An 18,673-nucleotide genomic window follows, 5' to 3' on the forward strand; every position below is an offset into this window, starting at 1 on the left:
CTCTATGAGTTGATGAATTAAGAACCTGTGGGACTTTATGCGAGTAGTATTTGGTTGTTGACAGTCGAAATGGTGTCGGCGTCATCGCGTGGGCACCGCAAGAAGAATGTCAAGAAGAGCAGCAAGCGCAAGCCCGTGAACTTACAATCCAACTTCAACCGTAAGTGTTCGCTCGCAACGACTCGAAACGTGGCTCCCGATGCGGCCTATGAGGCGCTGAGCGACGCCATGTTCCCGTCCAATGATGACCACCACTCCTCGGCTCATGCTGAGGCCTGTGACTCCTCTGAAGCAGGTGACGCAGCATGTGGAGACTTCCATCTACACAGGTGCGACATGAAAAATTGACCTACTCTCTTTTAAATGTACTGACGTGGTTGACATTGACGACGGAATGTTGGTATTATTTTTTGCGGAGTAGTATTTGTAGCGACGGCAAGTTTAAGCCCAGTGGGGTGATCGCCAAGGCTGCAGCCAATGGAGTGACGTTCATGTCACTCACGGACCATGATACCATGGCTGGAGTGAGTGAAGCCATTGCCGCGGCACAGAAACTCGGTGTTCTGGTGTTTCCAGGCGTCGAGATCAGCGCTGAAGTGAAGGGCGGTGAGAATTTACATATCTTAGGCTATTTCTACCCGGGATCGAACAGTGCCGAGCTGGAGAAGCAGCTACTGAAGATTCGCACGGGCAGACACAAACGCGGCAAGGGAATGCTCAAGAAACTGGTACGTATTACGATAAAGTTGCGGTTATTTGAGTTAATTGACGAGTTGGTTGAGTAGGAGGAGATGGGCATTAAACTCGAGTGGGAACGTGTGCTGGAGATTGCTGGAGAAGCCGCCCCGGGTCGGCCGCACGTCGCCGAAGCTCTAGTGGAAGCTGGTCACGTTGCCAACTTCCGCCAGGCCTTTGCGCGATACTTGCATAACGATGGTCCTGCATACGTCGAGGTACGTATTATCGCAGCATGGACCTGTCAATGAAGGTAACAATGACAGTGTACCAGGGCGAGCATTTCCCACCTGAAGAAGCCATTAAGCTTATTGCAAGCGCTGGAGGGGTATCTGTTCTTGCACACCCGTGGTGCTGTAAGGTAAACTTGCAGCGTATTGGTTTTTGAGGAATTATGTGGCTGGTGGCTAATATGTTTTTTTATATCTGTTATAGGACCCGATAGCATTAGTTCCCGAGCTAGCTAAAATGGGTATTCAGGTACGCTATCGCTGCAACTTTATCCTCATCAAATCGTGCCACTTTTTTTTTAATTAATGGCTACATCTATGCGTATAGGGCATCGAAGTTTATCATGACACGAATAAAATCGACATGTATGGCGCCTTGGCAAAGGAATCCGGCTTATTAAGGGTATGTTTACGCGCATAAAGCATTAGTACTTATAACTAACCTTTCTATGTTTTTACGGTAGATGGGTGGATCGGATTTCCATGGTATTGACCCTACGACAGAGCGAGCCCCGGGCGCTATTCCTTTCCCCCGTCTTCACGTTGACCGCTTTCTGGCCCACGCGCTAGATGTGTGGGAGCGACCACTCGTTGAGCGACTACAAGCCATGGCTAAGGCAATCAAGCTGGCAGGCTCGGATTGCGAGGTATCAGAGGAGTTGTTGATTTGGAAAGAGCAGGAACCACTAGCTCGCCGAACGTTGGCAGAGCTTGACATGGGTGTTGAGATAGTAAACAAGCAAGAAACGCATCCCGACGGTGGCCCCGGTGGCGACAACGTCAGTGTTGCTGAGAGCCACTACCGTACTATCCGCGTTACCACTCTCCATCGGTGAGGATGGCATGACAGAGTAAGAAAAGCGGGGTTTCCAACAAATACTTGGGTGTAACGTCTTGCAGAAACTCTAAGTGAAGCAGTAACAATGAAAGACAGCCATTCCTAGATGATCTTATAGCTCGCGCAGAATCCCAGTCCAGGTGCTCTACTCGCTGGCCTGAAAATACGCAAAAAAACTCATATAATTACTTTTTATTCTGAACTCCAGACATTTTGTCCTTTCAGATTTACTGTCCTTACCAAATGGCGGTCGATTTATATTTAAAATCCTCATCAAATTTCAACAGCAACTCATACTTTAATGAGTCGATTTAGCTAAGTCCACAACAGCTAAAACTGAAAAGATGATACAGAAATTGAGCCCTAACCATTACTTAGTACTGTAAACGCAACTCTGAGTCACAAAGTTATGATAGAATAAAGTTGCGAGAATCGTGTTGAATGCCTCAGTCTAAGTAGTCATGACAGAGAAGACCTCTTTGAGGTGACGGCGATAGATCCGAAGCGTTGTGCTCTCTCTTCAGCGTGTTGCCGCTCTCTCACTTTTCATTTCGTCTTCTTCTTTGCACTCTTGACCAACCGCCCTACCAGCACCACCGTCAAACAACCAAGAAACATCGCGTTCAAGATGCATTCCAAGATCATCCTGTTGCTCGGTGTTTGCGTCGCTGCCTCCATACTGCAGACGGCTGACGCACGCACTACCGGGCGCAACCCTCGTAAGCACGATCATGGGCATAGGCAGCATCACGGCCACGACCACCACAAAGACCATTCGCACTATAGTCGCCGCTTAGAAGACAAGGACAGCAAGGACGACAAGGACGACAAGGTCACGGAGGTCATCATGAGTGCACCAGGAGCTTCGGCAAATAGGATTATGTGCCGAAGGACAATAAGTAAAGCCAATGTGAGTTTTAAGTAACTCTTACGTAAATTTACGTAGAAAGTCCGGAAAAAGTTATTATTTGAGGTTTAGGACAATCTGGAGGACACAAATTATAATATTCTGTAACGAAGGATTAGTCGCTTTTTAGGACACATCTCCAAAATCTCCCTGTAAAATTTAGGACAAATAGGACAGTTTAGGACGTGTCTTAGGACGCATTATCCTACACCAGCACCACGGCCACGGCCACCACAAAGACCATTCGCACTATAGTCGCCGCTTAGAAGACAAGGACAACAAGGACGACAAGGTCACGGAGCATCCGAGTACACCAGTAGCTACGGCAAATACGATTATGGCCGCGACGACTATGGCCACGACGACTATGGCCACGACGATTATGGTCACGATGACTATGGTCACGACGACTACAAACGGAAGGGCCACGGCTACGACGACCATGACTACAAGGGCTATGGCGTTGGCTACAGCTAGGGCTACTAGAGCTATGGCAAGGACTACGATGACTACAACGACGACTACTACGGCCATGGCAAAAACTACTACAGCTATGACAAGGGATACGGCAAGAAGGACTACGACTACTACCCTGACTACTACTCGTCGTACAGCGGTGGCTATGGTTATGATGGCTACTATAACAACGGATACTATCCCGATTCCTACTCGTCCTATGGCTACGGTGACAAAAATGGCTATGGATACTACCCAGATTACTACTCGGCCTATGGCTACCCTAGCTACGGTTACGGCTACAGCCACGGCAACAGCTACGGCTATGGCAACCCCTCCTACGGTTTCGGATCCCCGGGATTCTTCGACTACGAGTCTGCTGCATCGGACGCTGGCACGGACAGCACTCCGAAGGAGCAGGGTTCGGACGCGGCCAAGAGTAAGTCGGAGAAGAAGGAAGACAAGCCCAACGTTGAGAAGAAGGAAAACAAGTCGAATGCCGTGAACAAGTCGAAGGGCAAATGAAGACGTGATCAGAGAAACATGAAGCGTGTGCAATACGTAGCGTTGGAAAGCAGAGGTAACAGTAGAAAATACAATGCCAATTAATGTGACGTGGTAAATAGTTAGAGCTTAGTTCGGACTCGTCCCTGGAACACCAAACTCGTCCCTGGAACACCGAAACCAGTCCGTAAGAAAAGAGCTATAGTAATAAGCGCCGTTGCAAGGACCATTTTATGGACCGGGATGCCCCTCTAGTTGATATGGTTAGTACTTGATATGTTCTACGTCGAAGGCTTGATCTGTGTGCATTTCTATTATTTCATGGTGCGTACAAATGGATTAAGTATTGCGTTCGTTGAGGAAACGCGGACTCCTGTAAGATTTAATAACGTCTTTTGTTTTTTTTTATCCAAGTATCCAAATCCGAAGGTTCAGGATCCCGCTTATGATGAGCGTTGGATATTCATTCTCTAATTTGATACGAAGGCGTAGATTGGATAATCCACAAAAACTGAAAAAGCGTCACCAAAATTGAACCTTAACCGTTACTTAGTACTGTAAACAACAACTGTGAGTCACAAAGTTATGATAGAATGAAGTTGCGAGAATCGTGTTGAATGCCTCAGTCTAAGTAGTCATGACAGAGAAGACCTCTGTGAGGTGACGGCGATAGATTCGAAGCGTTGTGCTCTCTCCTCAGCGTGTTGCCGCTCTCTCACTTTTCATTTCGCCTTCTTCTTTGCACTCTTGACCACCGCCCTACCAGCACCACCGTCAAACAACCAAGAAACATCGCGTTCAAGATGCATTCCAAGATCATCCTGTTGCTCGGTGTTTGCGTCGCTGCCTCCATACTGCAGACGGCTGACGCACGCACTACCGGGCGCAACCCTCGTAAGCACGATCATGGGCATAGGCAGCACCAACATTGCTTCCGCAGGTGGCAGCAGAGGCCAGAGAGACGAGCGCCCTAGCTGCAGAAGGAGTAGCCGCGATGGTCCATGATGTTGGGGAGATTCAGAAATGGTTTGTGTGCCCCAGGACAATAAGTAAAGCCAATGTGAGTTTTAAGTAACTCTTACGTAAATTTACGTAGAAAGTCCGGAAAAAGTTATTATTTGAGGTTTAGGACAATCTGGAGGACACAAATTATAATATTCTGTAACGAAGGATTAGTCGCTTTTTAGGACACATCTCCAAAATCTCCCTGTAAAATTTAGGACAAATAGGACAGTTTAGGACGTGTCTTAGGACGCATTATCCTACACCAGCACCACGGCCACGACCACCACAAAGACCATTCGCACTATAGTCGCCGCTTAGAAGACAAGGACAACAAGGACGACAAGGTCACGGAGTCATCCAAGTACACCAGTAGCTACGGCAAATACGATTATGGCCGCGACGACTATGGCCACGACGACTATGGCGACTACGACTATGGTCACGACGATTATGGTCACGATGACTACAAACGGAAGGGCTACGGCTACGACGACCATGACTACAAGGGCTATGGCGTTGGCTACAGCTAGGGCTACAAGAGCTATGGCAAGGACTACGATGACTACAACGACGACTACTACGGCCATGGCAAAAACTACTACAGCTATGACAAGGGATACGGCAAGAAGGACTACGACTACTACCCTGACTACTACTCGTCGTACAGCGGTGGCTATGGTTATGATGGCTACTATAACAACGGATACTATCCCGATTCCTACTCGTCCTATGGCTACGGTGACAAAAATGGCTATGGATACTACCCAGATTACTACTCGGCCTATGGCTACCCTAGCTACGGTTACGGCTACAGCCACGGCAACAGCTACGGCTATGGCAACCCCTCCTACGGTTTCGGATCCCCGGGATTCTTCGACTACGAGTCTGCTGCATCGGACGCTGGCACGGACAGCACTCCGAAGGAGCAGGGTTCGGACGCGGCCAAGAGTAAGTCGGAGAAGAAGGAAGACAAGCCCAACGTTGAGAAGAAGGAAAACAAGTCGAATGCCGCGAACAAGTCGAAGGGCAAATGAAGACGTGATCATAGAAACATGAAGCGTGTGCAATACGTAGCGTTGGAAAGCAGAGGTAACAGTAGAAAATACAATGCCAATTAATGTGACGTGGTAAATAGTTAGAGCTTAGTTCGGACTCGTCCCTGGAACACCAAACTCGTCCCTGGAACACCGAAACCAGTCCGTAAGAAAAGAGCTATAGTAATAAGCGCCGTTGCAAGGACCATTTTATGGACCGGGATGCCCCTCTAGTTGATATGGTTAGTACTTGATATGTTCTACGTCGAAGGCTTGATCTGTGTGCATTTCTATTATTTCATGGTCGTACAAATGGATTAAGTATTGCGTTCGTTGAGGAAACGCGGACTCCTGTAAGATTTAATAACGTCTTTTGTTTTTTTTATCCAAGTATCCAAATCCGAAGGTTCAGGATCCCGCTTATGATGAGCGTTGGATATTCATTCTCTAATTTGATACGAAGGCGTAGATTGGATAATCCACAAAAACTGAAAAAGCGTCACCAAAATTGAACCTTAACCGTTACTTAGTACTGTAAACAACAACTGTGAGTCACAAAGTTATGATAGAATGAAGTTGCGAGAATCGTGTTGAATGCCTCAGTCTAAGTAGTCATGACAGAGAAGACCTCTTTGAGGTGACGGCGATAGATCCGAAGCGTTGTGCTCTCTCTTCAGCGTGTTGCCGCTCTCTCACTTTTCATTTCGTCTTCTTCTTTGCACTCTTGACCACCGCCCTACCAGCACCACCGTCAAACAACCAAGAAACATCGCGTTCAAGATGCATTCCAAGATCATCCTGTTGCTCGGTGTTTGCGTCGCTGCCTCCATACTGCAGACGGATGACGCACGCACTACCGGGCGCAACCCTCGTAAGCACGATCATGGGCATAGGCAGCATCACGGCCACGACCACCACAAAGACCATTCGCACTATAGTCGCCGCTTAGAAGACAAGGACAGCAAGGACGACAAGGACGACAAGGTCACGGAGTCATCCGAGTACACCAGTAGCTACGGCAAATACGATTATGGCCGCGACGACTATGGCCACGACGACTATGGCCACGACGATTATGGTCACGATGACTATGGTCACGACGACTACAAACGGAAGGGCCACGGCTACGACGACCATGACTACAAGGGCTATGGCGTTGGCTACAGCTAGGGCTACAAGAGCTATGGCAAGGACTACGATGACTACAACGACGACTACTACGGCCACGGCAAAGACTACTACAGCTATGACAAGGGATACGGCAAGAAGGGCTACGACTACTACCCTGACTACTACTCGTCGTACAGCGGTGGCTATGGTTATGATGGCTACTATAACAACGGATACTATCCCGATTCCTACTCGTCCTATGGCTACGGTGACAAAAATGGCTATGGATACTACCCAGATTACTACTCGGCCTATGGCTACCCTAGCTACGGTTACGGCTACAGCCACGGCAACAGCTACGGCTATGGCAACCCCTCCTACGGTTTCGGATCCCCGGGATTCTTCGACTACGAGTCTGCTGCATCGGACGCTGGCACGGACAGCACTCCGAAGGAGCAGGGTTCGGACGCGGCCAAGAGTAAGTCCGAGAAGAAGGAAGACAAGCCCAACGTTGAGAAGAAGGAAAACAAGTCGAATGCCGCGAACAAGTCGAAGGGCAAATGAAGACGTGATCATAGAAACATGAAGCGTGTGCAATACGTAGCGTTGGAAAGCAGAGGTAACAGTAGAGAATACAATGCCAATTAATGTGACGTGGTAAATAGTTAGAGCTTAGTTCGGACTCGTCCCTGGAACACCAAACTCGTCCCTGGAACACCGAAACCAGTCCGTAAGAAAAGAGCTATAGTAATAAGCGCCGTTGCAAGGACCATTTTATGGACCGGGATGCCCCTCTAGTTGATATGGTTAGTACTTGATATGTTCTACGTCGAAGGCTTGATTTGTGTGCATTTCTATTATTTCATGGTGCGTACAAATGGATTAAGTATTGCGTTCGGTTGAGGAAACGCGGACTCCTGTAAGATTTAATGACGTCTTTTGTTTTTTTTATCCAAGTATCCAAATCCGAAGGTTCAGGATCCCGCTTATGATGAGCGTTGGATATTCATTCTCTAATTTGATACGAAGGCGTAGATTGGATAATCCACAAAAACTGAAAAAGCGTCACCAAAATTGAACCTTAACCGTTACTTAGTACTGTAAACAACAACTGTAAGTCACAAAGTTATGATAGAATGAAGTTGCGAGAATCGTGTTGAATGCCTCAGTCTAAGTAGTCATGACAGAGAAGACCTCTTTGAGGTGACGGCGATAGATCCGAAGCGTTGTGCTCTCTCTTCAGCGTGTTGCCGCTCTCTCACTTTTCCTTTCGCCTTCTTCTTTGCACTCTTGACCACCGCCCTACCAGCACCACCGTCAAACAACCAAGAAACATCGCGTTCAAGATGCATTCCAAGATCATCCTGTTGCTCGGTGTTTGCGTCGCTGCCTCCATACTGCAGACGGCTGACGCGCGCACTACCGGGCGCCACCCTCGTAAGCACGATCATGGGCATAGGCAGCACCACGGCCACGACCACCACAAAGACCATTCGCACTATAGTCGCCGCTTAGAAGACAAGGACAACAAGGACGACAAGGTCACGGAGTCATCCAAGTACAGCAGTAGCTACGGCAAATACGATTATGGCCGCGACGACTATGGCCACGACGACTATGGCCACGACGATTATGGTCACGATGACTATGGTCACGACGACTACAAACGGAAGGGCCACGGCTACGACGACCATGACTACAAGGGCTATGGCGTTGGCTACAGCTAGGGCTACAAGAGCTATGGCAAGGACTACGATGACTACAACGACGACTACTACGGCCATGGCAAAAACTACTACAGCTATGACAAGGGATACGGCAAGAAGGACTACGACTACTACCCTGACTACTACTCGTCGTACAGCGGTGGCCATGGTTATGATGGCTACTATAACAACGGATACTATCCCGATTCCTACTCGTCCTATGGCTACGGTGACAAAAATGGCTATGGATACTACCCAGATTACTACTCGGCCTATGGCTACCCTAGCTACGGTTACGGCTACAGCCACGGCAACAGCTACGGCTATGGCAACCCCTCCTACGGTTTCGGATCCCCGGGATTCTTCGACTACGAGTCTGCTGCATCGGACGCTGGCACGGACAGCACTCCGAAGGAGCAGGGTTCGGACGCGGCCAAGAGTAAGTCGGAGAAGAAGGAAGACAAGCCCAACGTTGAGAAGAAGGAAAACAAGTCGAATGCCGTGAACAAGTCGAAGGGCAAATGAAGACGTGATCAGAGAAACATGAAGCGTGTGCAATACGTAGCGTTGGAAAGCAGAGGTAACAGTAGAAAATACAATGCCAATTAATGTGACGTGGTAAATAGTTAGAGCTTAGTTCGGACTCGTCCCTGGAACACCAAACTCGTCCCTGGAACACCGAAACCAGTCCGTAAGAAAAGAGCTATAGTAATAAGCGCCGTTGCAAGGACCATTTTATGGACCGGGATGCCCCTCTAGTTGATATGGTTAGTACTTGATATGTTCTACGTCGAAGGCTTGATCTGTGTGCATTTCTATTATTTCATGGTGCGTACAAATGGATTAAGTATTGCGTTCGTTGAGGAAACGCGGACTCCTGTAAGATTTAATAACGTCTTTTGTTTTTTTTATCCAAGTATCCAAATCCGAAGGTTCAGGATCCCGCTTATGATGAGCGTTGGATATTCATTCTCTAATTTGATACGAAGGCGTAGATTGGATAATCCACAAAAACTGAAAAAGCGTCACCAAAATTGAACCTTAACCGTTACTTAGTACTGTAAACAACAACTGTAAGTCACAAAGTTATGATAGAATGAAGTTGCGAGAATCGTGTTGAATGCCTCAGTCTAAGTAGTCATGACAGAGAAGACCTCTTTGAGGTGACGGCGATAGATCCGAAGCGTTGTGCTCTCTCTTCAGCGTGTTGCCGCTCTCTCACTTTTCATTTCGCCTTCTTCTTTGCACTCTTGACCACCGCCCTACCAGCACCACCGTCAAACAACCAAGAAACATCGCGTTCAAGATGCATTCCAAGATCATCCTGTTGCTCGGTGTTTGCGTCTCTGCCTCCATACTGCAGACGGCTGACGCGCGCACTACCGGGCGCCACCCTCGTAAGCACGATCATGGGCATAGGCAGCACCACGGCCACGACCACCACAAAGACCATTCGCACTATAGTCGCCGCTTAGAAGACAAGGACAATAAGGACGACAAGGACGACAAGGTCACGGAGTCATTCAAGTACAGCAGTAGCTACGGCAAATACGATTATGGCCGCGACGACTATGGCCACGACGACTATGGCCACGACGATTATGGTCACGATGACTATGGTCACGACGACTACAAACGGAAGGGCCACGGCTACGACGACCATGACTACAAGGGCTATGGCGTTGGCTACAGCTAGGGCTACAAGAGCTATGGCAAGGACTACGATGACTACAACGACGACTACTACGGCCACGGCAAAAACTACTACAGCTATGACAAGGGATACGGCAAGAAGGACTACGACTACTACCCTGACTACTACTCGTCGTACAGCGGTGGCTATGGTTATGATGGCTACTATAACAACGGATACTATCCCGATTCCTACTCGTCCCATGGCTACGGTGACAAAAATGGCTATGGATACTACCCAGATTACTACTCGGCCTATGGCTACCCTAGCTATGGTTACGGCTACGATCACGGCAACAGCTACGGCTATGGCAACCCCTCCTACGGTTTCGGATCCCCGGGATTCTTCGACTACGAGTCTGCTGCATCGGACGCTGGCACGGACAGCACTCCGAAGGAGCAGGGTTCGGACGCGGCCAAGAGTAAGTCGGAGAAGAAGGAAGACAAGCCCAACGTTGAGAAGAAGGAAAACAAGTCGAATGCCGTGAACAAGTCGAAGGGCAAATGAAGACGTGATCATAGAAACATGAAGCGTGTGCAATACGTAGCGTTGGAAAGCAGAGGTAACAGTAGAGAATACAATGCCAATTAATGTGACGTGGTAAATAGTTAGAGCTTAGTTCGGACTCGTCCCTGGAACACCAAACTCGTCCCTGGAACACCGAAACCAGTCCGTAAGAAAAGAGCTATAGTAATAAGCGCCGTTGCAAGGACCATTTTATGGACCGGGATGCCCCTCTAGTTGATATGGTTAGTACTTGATATGTTCTACGTCGAAGGCTTGATTTGTGTGCATTTCTATTATTTCATGGTGCGTACAAATGGATTAAGTATTGCGTTCGGTTGAGGAAACGCGGACTCCTGTAAGATTTAATGACGTCTTTTGTTTTTTTTATCCAAGTATCCAAATCCGAAGGTTCAGGATCCCGCTTATGATGAGCGTTGGATATTCATTCTCTAATTTGATACGAAGGCGTAGATTGGATAATCCACAAAAACTGAAAAAGCGTCACCAAAATTGAACCTTAACCGTTACTTAGTACTGTAAACAACAACTGTGAGTCACAAAGTTATGATAGAATGAAGTTGCGAGAATCGTGTTGAATGCCTCAGTCTAAGTAGTCATGACAGAGAAGACCTCTTTGAGGTGACGGCGATAGATCCGAAGCGTTGTGCTCTCTCCTCAGCGTGTTGCCGCTCTCTCACTTTTCCTTTCGCCTTCTTTTTTGCACTCTTGACCACCGCCCTACCAGCACCACCGTCAAACAACCAAGAAACATCGCGTTCAAGATGCATTCCAAGATCATCCTGTTGCTCGGTGTTTGTGTCGCTGCCTCCATACTGCAGACGGCTGACGTGCGCACTACCGGGCGCCACCCTCGTAAGCACGATCATGGGCATAGGCAGCACCACGGCCACGACCACCACAAAGACCATTCGCACTATAGTCGCCGCTTAGAAGACAAGGACAACAAGGACGACAAGGTCACGGAGTCATCCAAGTACACCAGTAGCTACGGCAAATACGATTATGGCTGCGACGACTATGGCCACGACGACTATGTCACGACGACCATTGTCACGATGACTATTGTCCTGATGGCTACCAACGGAAGGGCCACGGCTACCACGAACATGAATACCAGGGCTAATGGCGTTTGCTACAGCTACCGCTACCAGAGCTAATGGCAAGGACTACGAATGACTACAACGACGACTACTAACGGGCACGGCAAAAACCTACTACAGCTAATGAACAAGGGGATAACGGCAAGAAGGGACTAACGACTACTACCCTGACTACTACTCGTCGTACAGCGGTGGCTATGGTTTATGATGGCTACTATAACAACGGATACTATCCCGATTCCTACTCGTCCTATGGCCTACGATGACAAAAATGACTATGGATACTACCCTGATTACTACTCGTCCTATGGCTACCCTAGCTATGGTTACGGCTACGATCACGGCAACAGCTACGGCTATGGCAACCCCTCCTACGGTTTCGGATCCCCGGGATTCTTCGACTACGAGTCTGCTGCATCGGACGCTGGCACGGACAGCACTCCGAAGGAGCAGGGCTCGGACGCGGCCAAGAGTAAGTCGGAGAAGAAGGAAGACAAGCCCAACGTTGAGAAGAAGGAAAACAAGTCGAATGCCGCGAACAAGTCGAAGGGCAAATAAAGACGTGATCAGAGAAACATGAAGCGTGTGCAATACGTAGCGTTGGAAAGCAGAGGTAACACTAGAAAATACAATGCCAATTAATGTGACGTGGTAAATGGTTTGAGTTTAGTTCGGACTCGTCCGTACAAATGGATTAAGTATTGCGTTCGGTTGAGGAACCGCGGACTCCTGTAAGATTTAATGACGTCTTTTTTTTATCCAAGTATCCAAATCCGAAGGTTCAAACTCCCGCTTATGATGAGCGTTGGATATCATTTTTAGTACTGTAAACAACAACTGTGAGTCACAAAGTTATGATAGAATGAAGTTGCGAGAATCGTGTTGAATGCCTCAGTCTAAGTAGTCATGACAGAGAAGACCTCTTTGAGGTGACGGCGATAGATCCGAAGCGTTGTGCTCTCTCCTCAGCGTGTTGCCGCTCTCTCACTTTTCCTTTCGCCTTCTTTTTTGCACTCTTGACCACCGCCCTACCAGCACCACCGTCAAACAACCAAGAAACATCGCGTTCAAGATGCATTCCAAGATCATCCTGTTGCTCGGTGTTTGTGTCGCTGCCTCCATACTGCAGACGGCTGACGTGCGCACTACCGGGCGCCACCCTCGTAAGCACGATCATGGGCATAGGCAGCACCACGGCCACGACCACCACAAAGACCATTCGCACTATAGTCGCCGCTTAGAAGACAAGGACAACAAGGACGACAAGGTCACGGAGTCATCCAAGTACACCAGTAGCTACGGCAAATACGATTATGGCTGCGACGACTATGGCCACGACGACTATGGTCACGACGACTATGGTCACGATGACTATGGTCATGATGACTACAAACGGAAGGGCCACGGCTACGACGACCATGACTACAAGGGCTATGGCGTTGGCTACAGCTACAGCTACAAGAGCTATGGCAAGGACTACGATGACTACAACGACGACTACTACGGCCACGGCAAAAACTACTACAGCTATGACAAGGGATACGGCAAGAAGGACTACGACTACTACCCTGACTACTACTCGTCGTACAGCGGTGGCTATGGTTATGATGGCTACTATAACAACGGATACTATCCCGATTCCCTACTCGTCCCATGGCTACGGTGACAAAAATGGCTATGGATACTACCCGGATTACTACTCGTCCTATGGCTACCCTAGCTATGGTTACGGCTACGATCACGGCAACAGCTACGGCTATGGCAACCCCTCCTACGGTTTCGGATCCCCGGGATTCTTCGACTACGAGTCTGCTGCATCGGACGCTGGCACGGACAGCACTCCGAAGGAGCAGGGCTCGGACGCGGCCAAGAGTAAGTCGGAGAAGAAGGAAGACAAGCCCAACGTTGAGAAGAAGGAAAACAAGTCGAATGCCGCGAACAAGTCGAAGGGCAAATAAAGACGTGATCAGAGAAACATGAAGCGTGTGCAATACGTAGCGTTGGAAAGCAGAGGTAACAGTAGAAAATACAGTGCCAATTAATGTGACGTGGTAAATGGTTTGAGTTTAGTTCGGACTCGTCCGTACAAATGGATTAAGTATTGCGTTCGGTTGAGGAACCGCGGACTCCTGTAAGATTTAATGACGTCTTTTTTTTATCCAAGTATCCAAATCCGAAGGTTCAAACTCCCGCTTATGATGAGCGTTGGATATCATTTTTAGTACTGTAAACAACAACTGTGAGTCACAAAGTTATGATAGAATGAAGTTGCGAGAATCGTGTTGAATGCCTCAGTCTAAGTAGTCATGACAGAGAAGACCTCTTTGAGGTGACGGCGATAGATCCGAAGCGTTGTGCTCTCTCCTCAGCGTGTTGCCGCTCTCTCACTTTTCCTTTCGCCTTCTTTTTTGCACTCTTGACCACCGCCCTACCAGCACCACCGTCAAACAACCAAGAAACATCGCGTTCAAGATGCATTCCAAGATCATCCTGTTGCTCGGTGTTTGTGTCGCTGCCTCCATACTGCAGACGGCTGACGCGCGCACTACCGGGCGCCACCCTCGTAAGCACGATCATGGGCATAGGCAGCACCACGGCCACGACCACCACAAAGACCATTCGCACTATAGTCGCCGCTTAGAAGACAAGGACACAAAGGCGGACAAGGTCACGGAGTCATCCAAGTACACCAGTAGCTCCGGCAAATACGATTATGGCTGCGACGACTATGGCCACGACGACTAGGTCACGACGACTATGGTCACGATGACTATGGTCATGATGACTACAAACGGAAGGGCCACGGCTACGACGACCATGACTACAAGGGCTATGGCGTTGGCTACAGCTACAGCTACAAGAGCTATGGCAAGGACTACGATGACTACAACGACGACTACTACGGCCACGGCAAAAACTACTACAGCTATGACAAGGGATACGGCAAGAAGGACTACGACTACTACCCTGACTACTACTCGTCGTACAGCGGTGGCTATGGTTATGATGGCTACTATAACAACGGATACTATCCCGATTCCTACTCGTCCTATGGCTACGGTGACAAAAATGGCTATGGATACTACCCTGATTACTACTCGGCCTATGGCTACCCTAGCTACGGTTACGGCTACAGCCACGGCAACAGCTACGGCTATGGCAACCCCTCCTACGGTTTCGGATCCCCGGGATTCTTCGACTACGAGTCTGCTGCATCGGACGCCGGCACGGACAGCACTCCGAAGGAGCAGGGCTCGGACGCGGCCAAGAGTAAGTCGGAGAAGAAGGAAGACAAGCCCAACGTTGAGAAGAAGGAAAACAAGTCGAATGCCGCGAACAAGTCGAAGGGCAAATAAAGACGTGATCAGAGAAACATGAAGCGTGTGCAATACGTAGCGTTGGAAAGCAGAGGTAACAGTAGAAAATACAGTGCCAATTAATGTGACGTGGTAAATGGTTTGAGTTTAGTTCGGACTCGTCCGTACAAATGGATTAAGTATTGCGTTCGGTTGAGGAACCGCGGACTCCTGTAAGATTTAATGACGTCTTTTTTTTATCCAAGTATCCAAATCCGAAGGTTCAAACTCCCGCTTATGATGAGCGTTGGATATCATTTTTAGTACTGTAAACAACAACTGTGAGTCACAAAGTTATGATAGAATGAAGTTGCGAGAATCGTGTTGAATGCCTCAGTCTAAGTAGTCATGACAGAGAAGACCTCTTTGAGGTGACGGCGATAGATCCGAAGCGTTGTGCTCTCTCCTCAGCGTGTTGCCGCTCTCTCACTTTTCCTTTCGCCTTCTTTTTTGCACTCTTGACCACCGCCCTACCAGCACCACCGTCAAACAACCAAGAAACATCGCGTTCAAGATGCATTCCAAGATCATCCTGTTGCTCGGTGTTTGTGTCGCTGCCTCCATACTGCAGACGGCTGACGCGCGCACTACCGGGCGCCACCCTCGTAAGCACGATCATGGGCATAGGCAGCACCACGGCCACGACCACCACAAAGACCATTCGCACTATAGTCGCCGCTTAGAAGACAAGGACAACAAGGACGACAAGGTCACGGAGTCATCCAAGTACACCAGTAGCTACGGCAAATACGATTATGGCTGCGACGACTATGGCCACGACGACTATGGTCACGACGACTATGGTCACGATGACTATGGTCATGATGACTACAAACGGAAGGGCCACGGCTACGACGACCATGACTACAAGGGCTATGGCGTTGGCTACAGCTACAGCTACAAGAGCTATGGCAAGGACTACGATGACTACAACGACGACTACTACGGCCACGGCAAAAACTACTACAGCTATGACAAGGGATACGGCAAGAAGGACTACGACTACTACCCTGACTACTACTCGTCGTACAGCGGTGGCTATGGTTATGATGGCTACTATAACAACGGATACTATCCCGATTCCTACTCGTCCTATGGCTACGGTGACAAAAATGGCTATGGATACTACCCTGATTACTACTCGTCCTATGGCTACCCTAGCTATGGTTACGGCTACGATCACGGCAACAGCTACGGCTATGGCAACCCCTCCTACGGTTTCGGATCCCCGGGATTCTTCGACTACGAGTCTGCTGCATCGGACGCTGGCACGGACAGCACTCCGAAGGAGCAGGGCTCGGACGCGGCCAAGAGTAAGTCGGAGAAGAAGGAAGACAAGCCCAACGTTGAGAAGAAGGAAAACAAGTCGAATGCCGCGAACAAGTCGAAGGGCAAATAAAGACGTGATCAGAGAAACATGAAGCGTGTGCAATACGTAGCGTTGGAAAGCAGAGGTAACACTAGAAAATACAATGCCAATTAATGTGACGTGGTAAATGGTTTGAGTTTAGTTCGGACTCGTCCGTACAAATGGATTAAGTATTGCGTTCGGTTGAGGAACCGCGGACTCCTGTAAGATTTAATGACGTCTTTTTTTTATCCAAGTATCCAAATCCGAAGGTTCAAACTCCCGCTTATGATGAGCGTTGGATATCATTTTTAGTACTGTAAACAACAACTGTGAGTCACAAAGTTATGATAGAATGAAGTTGCGAGAATCGTGTTGAATGCCTCAGTCTAAGTAGTCATGACAGAGAAGACCTCTTTGAGGTGACGGCGATAGATCCGAAGCGTTGTGCTCTCTCCTCAGCGTGTTGCCGCTCTCTCACTTTTCCTTTCGCCTTCTTTTTTGCACTCTTGACCACCGCCCTACCAGCACCACCGTCAAACAACCAAGAAACATCGCGTTCAAGATGCATTCCAAGATCATCCTGTTGCTCGGTGTTTGTGTCGCTGCCTCCATACTGCAGACGGCTGACGCGCGCACTACCGGGCGCCACCCTCGTAAGCACGATCATGGGCATAGGCAGCACCACGGCCACGACCACCACAAAGACCATTCGCACTATAGTCGCCGCTTAGAAGACAAGGACAACAAGGACGACAAGGTCACGGAGTCATCCAAGTACACCAGTAGCTACGGCAAATACGATTATGGCCGCGACGACTATGGCCACGACGACTATGGCGACTACGACTATGGTCACGACGATTATGGTCACGATGACTACAAACGGAAGGGCTACGGCTACGACGACCATGACTACAAGGGCTATGGCGTTGGCTACAGCTACGGCTACAAGAGCTATGGCAAGGACTACGATGACTACAACGACGACTACTACGGCCATGGCAAAAACTACTACAGCTATGACAAGGGATACGGCAAGAAGGACTACGACTACTACCCTGACTACTACTCGTCGTACAGCGGTGGCTATGGTTATGATGGCTACTATAACAACGGATACTATCCCGATTCCTACTCGTCCTATGGCTACGGTGACAAAAATGGCTATGGATACTACCCAGATTACTACTCGTCCTATGGCTACCCTAGCTATGGTTACGGCTACAGCCACGGCAACAGCTACGGCTATGGCAACCCCTCCTACGGTTTCGGATCCCCGGGATTCTTCGACTACGAGTCTGCTGCATCGGATGCTGGCACGGACAGCACTCCGAAGGAGCAGGGCTCGGACGCGGCCAAGAGTAAGTCGGAGAAGAAGGAAGACAAGCCCAACGTTGAGGAGAAGGAAAACAAGTCGAATGCCGCGAACAAGTCGAAGGGCAAATAAAGACGTGATCAGAGAAACATGAAGCGTGTGCAATACGTAGCGTTGGAAAGCAGAGGTAACAGTAGAAAATACAATGCCAATTAATGTGACGTGGTAAATAGTTAGAGCTTAGTTCGGACTCGTCCCTGGAAGACCAAACTCGTCCCTGGACGACCAAAACCTATCCGTAAAAAAAGAAGTTTAGTAATGTGCGCCGTTGCAAGGGCCATTTTATAGACCGGGATGCCCCTCTAATTGGTATGGTTAGTACTACGTCGAAGGCTTGATCTGTGTGCATTTCTATTATTTCATGGTGCGTACAAATGGATTAGGTATTGCGTCCGGTTGAGGAAACGCGGACTCCTGTAAGATTTAACGACGAGTTTTTTTTTATCCAAGTATCCAAATCCGAAGCTAAAAAGGCCCCTTATTCAACACGATTCTAGCAACTTCATTCTATCATAACTTGTGACTCATAGTTGCCGTTTACAGTACTAAGTAACGGTTAAGGTTCAATTTTTGTAACGCCTTTTCAGCTTCTGTAGCTGTTGTAAAATTGTCCAATCGACACCTTCATAATTTGATATTATCAAATTAGAGTATGAATATCCAACGCTCATCATAAGTCGGATCCTGAACCTTCAGATTTGGATACTTGGATAAAAAAAAACTCGTCGTTAAATCTTACAGGAGT

At 48.6% G+C, this 18,673-nt stretch overlaps 3 protein-coding genes and 8 pseudogenes across 3 annotated transcripts; all 11 read left to right on the forward strand.

The window, feature by feature from the left end:
• Nucleotides 1-58: 58 nt before the first annotated feature.
• PITG_02516 (uncharacterized protein) lies at nucleotides 59-1,386 on the forward strand (the record flags this gene model as incomplete). The annotated part of the gene is made up of 6 exons (XM_002907389.1): nucleotides 59-329; nucleotides 422-728; nucleotides 789-953; nucleotides 1,010-1,096; nucleotides 1,171-1,215; nucleotides 1,294-1,386. 6 exons carry the CDS (start codon nucleotides 70-72, stop codon nucleotides 1,384-1,386), a joined length of 957 nt encoding a protein of 318 aa, XP_002907435.1.
• Nucleotides 1,387-2,470: 1,084 nt separating this feature from the next.
• PITG_22700 lies at nucleotides 2,471-3,688 on the forward strand (annotated as a pseudogene; the record flags this gene model as incomplete).
• Nucleotides 3,689-4,941: 1,253 nt separating this feature from the next.
• PITG_22701 lies at nucleotides 4,942-5,706 on the forward strand (annotated as a pseudogene; the record flags this gene model as incomplete).
• An 822-nt stretch (nucleotides 5,707-6,528) lies between these two features.
• PITG_02517 lies at nucleotides 6,529-7,380 on the forward strand (annotated as a pseudogene; the record flags this gene model as incomplete).
• An 824-nt stretch (nucleotides 7,381-8,204) lies between these two features.
• Nucleotides 8,205-9,047, forward strand: PITG_22702 (annotated as a pseudogene; the record flags this gene model as incomplete).
• Nucleotides 9,048-9,870: 823 nt separating this feature from the next.
• PITG_02518 lies at nucleotides 9,871-10,722 on the forward strand (annotated as a pseudogene; the record flags this gene model as incomplete).
• Nucleotides 10,723-11,546: 824 nt separating this feature from the next.
• Nucleotides 11,547-12,401, forward strand: PITG_22703 (annotated as a pseudogene; the record flags this gene model as incomplete).
• A 556-nt stretch (nucleotides 12,402-12,957) lies between these two features.
• On the forward strand, nucleotides 12,958-13,801 carry PITG_22704 (annotated as a pseudogene; the record flags this gene model as incomplete).
• A 556-nt stretch (nucleotides 13,802-14,357) lies between these two features.
• Nucleotides 14,358-15,199, forward strand: PITG_22705 (annotated as a pseudogene; the record flags this gene model as incomplete).
• Nucleotides 15,200-15,716: 517 nt separating this feature from the next.
• PITG_22706 (M96 mating-specific protein, putative) lies at nucleotides 15,717-16,601 on the forward strand (the record flags this gene model as incomplete). The annotated part of the gene is made up of 1 exon (XM_002907390.1): nucleotides 15,717-16,601. One exon carries the CDS (start codon nucleotides 15,717-15,719, stop codon nucleotides 16,599-16,601), a length of 885 nt encoding a protein of 294 aa, XP_002907436.1.
• Nucleotides 16,602-17,115: 514 nt separating this feature from the next.
• PITG_02519 (M96 mating-specific protein, putative) lies at nucleotides 17,116-18,000 on the forward strand (the record flags this gene model as incomplete). The annotated part of the gene is made up of 1 exon (XM_002907391.1): nucleotides 17,116-18,000. One exon carries the CDS (start codon nucleotides 17,116-17,118, stop codon nucleotides 17,998-18,000), a length of 885 nt encoding a protein of 294 aa, XP_002907437.1.
• Nucleotides 18,001-18,673: the final 673 nt, after the last annotated feature.

The sequence above is a fragment of the Phytophthora infestans genome, genomic scaffold (assembly GCF_000142945.1).
Source record: "Phytophthora infestans T30-4 supercont1.3 genomic scaffold, whole genome shotgun sequence".
Taxonomy (NCBI): domain Eukaryota; phylum Oomycota; class Peronosporomycetes; order Peronosporales; family Peronosporaceae; genus Phytophthora; species Phytophthora infestans.